At 48.9% G+C, this 7,841-nt stretch overlaps 1 protein-coding gene across 3 annotated transcripts in view; it reads left to right on the top strand.

Annotated features, from left to right (window-relative positions):
* DENR (density regulated re-initiation and release factor) overlaps positions 1-7,841 on the top strand; it is a 16,271-nt gene that overhangs the window by 890 nt on the left and 7,540 nt on the right. For 2 of the 3 annotated variants that reach the window (XM_006149276.3, XM_006149274.3), the window contains exons 2-4: positions 857-971; positions 6,512-6,531; positions 7,481-7,565. In XM_006149276.3, the coding sequence (XP_006149338.1) occupies positions 866-971; positions 6,512-6,531; positions 7,481-7,565 (211 nt within the window). In that variant the 5' untranslated portion in view covers positions 857-865. Of the gene's footprint in view, positions 1-41; positions 187-856; positions 972-6,511; positions 6,532-7,480; positions 7,566-7,841 lie in introns of those variants that run through there. The other variant, XM_006149275.3, reaches the window with a different exon arrangement.

Here is a 7,841-nt window from a genome sequence, read left to right as displayed (position 1 = left end):
TTCTCGCGACAACCTCCCAGCGGCGGCCTGAATCTCGCGATAAAGGCTTATTGTCTCGCGGGGAAGCGCCTGGCAGACGGGCTCTCGGGCGGCCCTGACCGGGGAAGGGGTTGCATGTGTCGCTTCAGCCGGCGGTAGCGGTGGGCGCGGTGGGAGCGGAGTTGGCGGGGCTGTGCGACCGCCTGGGTAACGACCCCTCGTGCCTCTCTTGCTCCCGGGAGGCGCGCAGAGAGCGTGTGGGAGGCCGAGCTGCTGCCTGGCAGAAGGGGGCCGGGCCGGGCGTCCCCACACTCCCCACGGGGCCCCTCGGCGTCCCCGGGTCGCCCCCTCGCTCAGAGCGGTCCCCTCTGTGCTCGCCCGTCCTGCCCCTCCTGGTTCTCCCGCCCCGTTTGCAGCCCCGAGCTCCTAGGCACCCCGCCCTCTCCCGCCCCGGCCCGAGCCTCGGCGCCTCTGTTGGCGTCTAGCTGCCCCCGCCGCCGCGCTCCGGGCACGTCCCGGAACCCCCTGCCTCGGCCTTCCCAGCCTCTCGGGGTCCAGCAGATCTGTAGCTTTCTCTCCCTCTGGCGTGCACCCTCCCAGATCACCCTCGGACCCCTGGCTCTGTGCACGAGGTCACCCACGCCGTCCTCTTTTTCCCCATGGCTGCTGCTTGCTAGTGTCCCTCTGCCCCAGCCTTCACGGGGCTGCTGGCTTGTCTGTAGGCCTGTGGACCCGGAATTGCTGATAGGACTTCCATTCTTCACCTAGCAGATAATTGCAACAGCTCTGGCGTTGGGGGGTCTTTAAGGGGAGGGGGCGATGCCGCTCCTCTGAGGTCTGAGTTCAAACTAAGATGTTTTCTTTTCCTTCCTTACAGGTTTGTGAAATGGCTGCGGACATTTCCGAATCCAGTGGGGCCGAGTGCAGAGGAGACCCGAAGAACAGTGCCAAGTTAGACGCGGATTACCCACTCCGCGTCCTCTACTGTGGAGGCAGGTGTTGGAAGGCGGGCGGCTTTTACTCGCTGTTTTTACGTGTGTCTGAAGATAGTTTTACGTTGGTCCTCTTCAGCTTCCCCCCACCTGCCTGTAATTTGCTGAATCCTCATTGGAGGGGGGTGCTGGCTCGGGAGAGGCATGAGTTAACAGATTCTCCCAGCCTGTGTCACTCACGTCTTGCTGCTTGGCTTGGAGGCACTTACAGTCCAGTATAAATGGCGATGTGGGAGTAGCTGGTTTCAGCCTGGCGTAGGTGCTAGTCTGGCCTTCAGGGAGGGCTGTGGAAGGTTCTGAGTTAAGGGGTGACAAGGTGTGGATGAGGAAGGGGAGAAGGGCAAGGTGAGCAGACAAGGTGAGCAGCTGTGCCAGAAAATGCTAGAAGCGTGTCTTTGGAGACGTGAGCAGCTTTGAGTTAGTACAGTGTATGGTGGAGGAAGGGCATCAGTTAAGGAATGCGAGAAAATGAGGTTGGAGTGACAGAGTAGGACAGCCTGGGGAAGGTTTTCTTGGTTCGGATGTTACTACGTTTCTTTTACCCCTGGGGCTCAGCCATGGCAGCCTGTGCTGCTAAGATGCTGCTGCTCAGAAGCCAAGTATGAGTAGTCTCGGTGTGGGAGGCCTGGGTTTGAATTCCATGTGATTTAAACTGGCCGGGCATCGTGGTATGGTCTCTGGTCCTGGCTAACTGAGAGGCTGCAGTAGAGGGTCAGGACATGGCAAGGCCATGTCAGAAAAACCTCTTAAGCTGGCCCCATAGCCTGGTGCTTGAGGAAGCCTCATTCCACACGACTGACCATGGTTCGAGTCCTGGCCCCAGCGGCTTGAGGAGTATGCCATGCATGCATGTGCGCGTCTCTAACCCTGGCAGGATGTAGAGATGAAGAAGGAATTGTGGCTTGACTGTGCCCATTGGAGGGTGCTTCCTCGCTCTGCCTCTCTCTGTCTCTGCCTCTCTCTGTCTCTGCCTCTGGTGAGCACATGTGCCCTCTGGAAACTGAAAAAAAAAAATGTGTCTCTCATTTTAAAAAGATTTCTTTATTCCCCTTTGAGCGTTTTTCCTCATTTTCAGTGCTAGCATATTTGTGGACTGTAACTATCCATTTTATTAGCATCTTGGAAAAATTTGAATACGCAAGACAGTAATGGGGCAGAAAATATTTTTTCAGATATATACTCAAATATATTTGAGTACTTACCAAACACGAAACAGTGTTTTAGAGGCTAGGGATTAAGTAACGAGTAGATCAAGAAGGTTCTTGTGGTGTTCATAGCCCTTCTCATCTGTGAGTGCAATGGTGCTTTCATTTGGAATTTAAGTACTGTACCAGAAGCAATATCTTGAGTTCAAAAAGTGTAACCAACTAGGAACCAGCAGTTAGCATAACAGCTATGTCGCTGGACTCCCACATAGTCGACCGCAGTTCGCGTCCGAGACCCGATGGTTTAAAAATCACACAAGGCGCGTGTGCCCTGTGTGCTTGCGTGCCCAAGATCCCGAGAGGAGAATGGAGAAGGGATTGCGGTGTGACCATCTCCCCTGGGGGGTGATTTCTCGCTTTCTGTCTCTATGTCTCTGTCTGGCGAGCACACGTACCCTCTAGTGAAAAAAACCTCTCCAAAGAAAAAAAAAGTGTAACCAACTAGTCATTTATTAAATATCTCTGATAGTAAAATTAGCATGCAGGATGTGAGTCAAAGAAGACAAGATAACAGCTTACAGGGTTGATGGGGTTTGGTGATGACACTGTTCTTTGGTTACATTCTTGGCCTTCGGAGTCACAGACAGGGCTGGCTTCTGACCCCAGCACTTACCAAGTACATGATCCCAAGCGGGTTGCTTGGTTTCTCTAAGGTTTAGAGGTCTGTGTCCTAGGTCTGTAAAACGAAGATGATTCGTTAGCCACTAACACAAACTCAGTTCGCTAAGTGCTGCTGTTGTTAGGAAGTGTATGAGTTGCATGTGGTTTCTTCATCTTTGTCTGTCAGATGGAACGGGGGACTGTTGTTCTTTGTGCATTATTTCATCAAATCTAGGACTCCATGTTTTATAAGCTGTACTATTAACTTCCATTAAGCAGAAGAAATAAAGGTACCAGCTAGATGAACATGCCGTAATCATAAGACGTATCCCTATGAAAATATACCGAACATTAGAATCAGTGCAATACAGTGTGTGAAAACCCTGGGGTTGAATTTACACTCTAGGCAAGGCACTTCCTAACCTCAAACCTGATTTCTAAAGCTGGCCTTTGAATTTGCGGGTTCTCTCTCCTCCAGAAAATGCAGCATGTTAATCTCCCTTGTCACTTTGTTATGTTCTTGCTCCAGAAACTAAGTTCCTCACAGATGGTAAAACCACTCCTGAGGTGGCCTGCACTAATGGTCAATCCATCCCACGGATAACTTGTGTTGACATGAGGTCACTAACCTTTCTTTTAAGAAGAGATTTTTTTGGCTATAGGTTGTGTGTGTACTCTCCCAAGAGACAGAGAGAAAGTGAGAAATCACCGCCCGGGGAGTGGCCACACTGCAGTCCATTCTCCTTTCAGGTTTCTGGGCACGCACCCAGTGCGAGTTTTAAGCCACCAGGTCCAGCACTTGAACTGCGGTTGACTACGCAGGAGTCCAGCGACATAACCATTACGCCATCTGCTGGTCCCAGTCACTAACCGTTTTAAGGAAGGTTTATTATTCCTGTTTCCCTCCTTTCTTTTTATCATATTACAGGCGCTAGGATGGGGAGAGGAGGGGTACTTCTTCCTCAAGGAGTTTAAGGTTTCGTTGTTTGAGAAGCACTTTGGGAACTTTAAAGGTTGACTTAAATGGTACCGACTATGCTATGAACTAGGAGTTCAGGCAAGGAATGAAGTCTTTGTCGAGAGGAAAGTAGAGACATTTCGAGGAAGTGAGGTTTGCGTTCAGCCATAGGTGATGGGTGGAAAATGCAAAAAGAAGTGAAGGAGCCCCCAAGAACAGTATGGTGGCAAAGGTGGCCTGGGAGTATCGGGGAGGGAGCAGGGGCTGACTGGGACAGGGCTGGGTCGGAGTGTAGTGAGGAGCCAGGGCAGGTGAGGTGGCCTCCTTTCTGGGAGGACAGTGTCCCTTCAAGACAGGCTTCAGGCACTGACGTTTGAGTTTAATTATTTTTCTTTTAAATGTTAGAAGTTGTGTATATGCAGAAGAGTTTGAGAGAGAGAAAATAAATTGTTTTTTAAATTTTTAAAGAATTATTTATTTAATTTTGTATTTATTCATTCATTTTCTTTTCTAATTTGACTAGAGTGAGACAGAGAGAAAGTGAGAAAGCAAGCCATCAGGTTTGGGACTTGAACCATGGTTGACCACGCGGGAATGTCCAGTGCCTTACCCACCTGCTGGTTCCTAAAGTTTATTTATTTAATGAGAGTGAGAGAGACAAGCACCTCAACAGATCTCACGCTACGATCAGCTCCCCCACCCCCCGACCCGAGCCTTCCCGGCCAAGCAGGGTTGCAGGTGTGTCACCCAGTGAGTACAGGCAAACCAGAGACCCAGACTTGGCGATCTGTGTGGACCCAGCCTCACTCGAGCAGAGTATTACCATTTTGCCACTGAACTGGCCCAGTCTGTTTGAGTTAACTCCTGTCTCTGCCCTCTACTGACCGTGACCTTGGCTAGTTTCCTCATCTGTAAAATGCGGAGGACCGTAGAGGCTACTTCAGAGAGCTGCTGACAGTAAATGAAATAATGCTTGGCACGTGGTAAGTCCTCAGCAAACATTGTCTGTCCCCAAGCCAGAGACGTGCAGAGCTGCTGTAGTCTGTCAGCTCAACCAGGCCAGGGTAGACCGCTGGCTTCCACGTTTGACCTTTGCCATCGGATGATCTGCTTGGCTGCCTTTAGGGCCCGTCTGTTAACCAGCGATGGCGGCGCTGGCAGGGGAAGGGGCGGCAGCCATGTTTACCTGGGTGGCATAGCTGGGTTGCCTGTTTCTTTATGCTATCCGATTTAGTGTGAGCTCCAGAAAGAGTCCAGGAATCCTATTATCCAAATGTAAGTGGGTTACTTACTCTTAGGCATCATTTTATTCGTCGTTAGTACAGCTCTGGTAACCCTTACCTTAACAGGCTGTGGGGCTAATATGGATATGTATTGGGCATAAAGCCCAGCAAAGCCCTGGCATTGTTAGCTGCCCAGCACGTGGGATGAGAAATCACTCCTCAGGTGCAATTCCTTCTCCTCCATTCTCTTAGGATCTTGGGCACGCACACACATGCGCCCAGCATGAGTTTAAGCCTCCAAGTCCGGGACTCGAACAGTAGTTGACTACACGGGAGTCCAGTGGCTTAACCATTAGGCCGTCTGGTGGTCCCTGAACTACTCCATTTCTAAAGCTTAAAAATAAGAAAATAAAGAAAGTGACCCAGGCTGACCGAAGTTCTTTCTAGCTTCACAGTGTTGCAGTCTTATATAGTAAAACCTGAAGGAAGAAAGGAGAAGGATATTGCAGAGAGATGGTGGCAGAAGTGCTGCCGAAGTCTGTAACTGTCAGTATGAGTAAAAGGTAGTGGCTGCTCTTTTTTTTTCCCTTAAGAGAGAGAGTTTTGCTATAGGGCACGTGAGCTCACCGGAGACAAGAGAAGCAGAAAGCGAGAAGTCACCACCCAGAGAGATGGTCATGTTGCAGTCCCTTCCCCTCCATTCTCCTGTTGGGATTTTGGCCATGCCTGCACGTATGCCCTGTGCCTGGCATCAGTTTTAAGCTGCCGGGTCTGGGACCTGAACCGCGGTCAACTACATAGGAGTCCAGCGACACAGTCATTATGTCATCTGCTGGTCCCATGGCTGTTCGGGTAAAATAATCAAAAGAAATAAGCAGCCTCGTGTGGTAGCACATGCCAGTAGTGCCAGCTACCGAGTCAAGCTGAGGCAGCCGGTTTGCAAGTTCAAGGCCGGCCTGGGCAGGTAGTGAGACCCTGTCTCTAGAGCGAGGGAAGGAAAGCAGTAACTGACTCCTTCAGCCTTTGTTGTGTGGTCCCCATCTTAGCTTAATTTCAGACCAGTGAACGGTCATGGTAAGGCTCGGATATCTGCAAGGTAATACAGTTTGGTGCTCGTCAACGCGGGGAGACGGTCTTTTCTCTTTTTTCTGACGGGACACACGTGTTTACCAGAGAGCGATGCCCGCCAGCGGGGTACCGTCATGTCCCCGTTCCTCCAGTTCTCCCTCCTGTCAGGGTTTGGGCACACACGAATCTGTGCCTGGCATGTTTCTTACGCCCCTGGAGCCGGGATTCCAGCTGAAGTCAGCCAGGCGGGGTCCTGTGAGGCTGGCCTGAGACAGTCCTCTCTGGATCCAAACTCAAGATACTGCTATCTCGAATAACTCCATGCCTTTACCTACAAACCAAAACTGGTGGCTAGCATTTCTTAAATGGTACAGAAATAGTTCATAGGAAAAATAGAGATGAAGCATTTTGTCAAATATGAAAATAGTGATGAGTATGTGTGTTTTTTAAACATTTCAAATCTCTTTTTTCTCTCCATTTCCCCAGTCTGTTCATTACCAACAGAGGTAAGTTCTTTTACATTTTTCTTCTTTTTAACTCGCATCTGAGGTCACTCTTGATTTTCGAGCCCCTTCAGGAACTTTTTATTTTTCATTTTCTGTTATTTGATAGTATAGTTTCAACCTTTTGTAGACTTCGGCTTAGCATAATTTCATGGGCTTACAGATGTTATAAATGTGTTTCCCTAAACTTTGAGTTGTCCTTGTCCTGTCTGTTGTATTTGGCTGTACATGTTAGATTTTTGCGTGGAACTCATGAAGAGTCAGTAATAAGAGTGTCCTTGGGGCCAGCAGACGGCATCAAGGTTGAGGTGGCTGGGTCCCATGTGGCCGACTGTGGTGTGAGTCCCAACCTGGCGGCTTGAAGATCATGCTGGGCACATGTGCATGCCCCAAATCCCCAGAGGAGAATGGAAGAGAAGGGACTGCAGTGCGGCCATCCCTCCAGGGGCGTGATCTCTCACTTTCCCTGCCCTTTCTCGCTCTCTGTCTCTCTCTGCTGAGCAGATGCACCTCACTGCAAAGCCAAAAATAAAAAGTAAGAAAGAGTACCCTTCAAGTCCAGTGTACACATCCAAGCAGAGGGAGACAGGTCAATATAAGTAACTTGTGAGGCCTTATAAGTCAGGCTCTGTGGGCGGGGCATGAAAGTAACGAGGCACTGTGTGCCCAGAGCAGGAGGAGACGTCTCCCTCGGTCACTTTCTTTCTGATGGCCCTTCTGTTTGATAAGGGAGAAGTAAGTTACTCCAGGGAAGAGGTACCTAATTCCTGTCCATTTCTAATTTCTGTGGTACATTTCCTGGTTGAATACCGATTTCTAGTGGGTGTGAAGTTTGCTGGGAGTAGCTGGTTTCATCATCCTTTATAGAGCAAGCATAGGGAGTGATTCTCATTAAAATGTGGCCGTCGATTGAAGATGTTTTGTTGTGACTCAGTTCTTTTCTTCCTTCCAGTACTGTGAATACATGCCCGATGTTGCTAAATGTAGACAATGGTTAGAGAAGAATTTTCCAAACGAGTTTGCAAAACTCACTGTAGGTATGAACAGTTTTTTTCTTTCATTGAATTTGTAGCCCTGGAAGAAGTGCATGTATGGCGTTATTGTAAGATGTTAAAGTCTTTCCTTGCAATGATTAAATGTAAATTTTTAATGTTAAAAATTGTTTTAAGTCTTCCTTTAGTAGGATATTAGGTAATTCATTAATCTCTGTGTATTAACTTCAACTGTTTAAGTTACCTCTACAATGGTGTGGATCTGACAATTGATTTTCTTATATATTAAAAAAAAAAAAAAAAAAAAAGATTTAGGGACCA

This window comes from Tupaia chinensis, unplaced genomic scaffold (genome assembly GCF_000334495.1).
Source record: "Tupaia chinensis unplaced genomic scaffold, TupChi_1.0 Scaffold000258_1, whole genome shotgun sequence".
Lineage (NCBI taxonomy): Eukaryota > Metazoa > Chordata > Mammalia > Scandentia > Tupaiidae > Tupaia > Tupaia belangeri.
The sequence above is the reverse complement of the archived record's forward strand: the minus strand, read 5'-3'. Positions and strand labels throughout refer to the sequence as shown.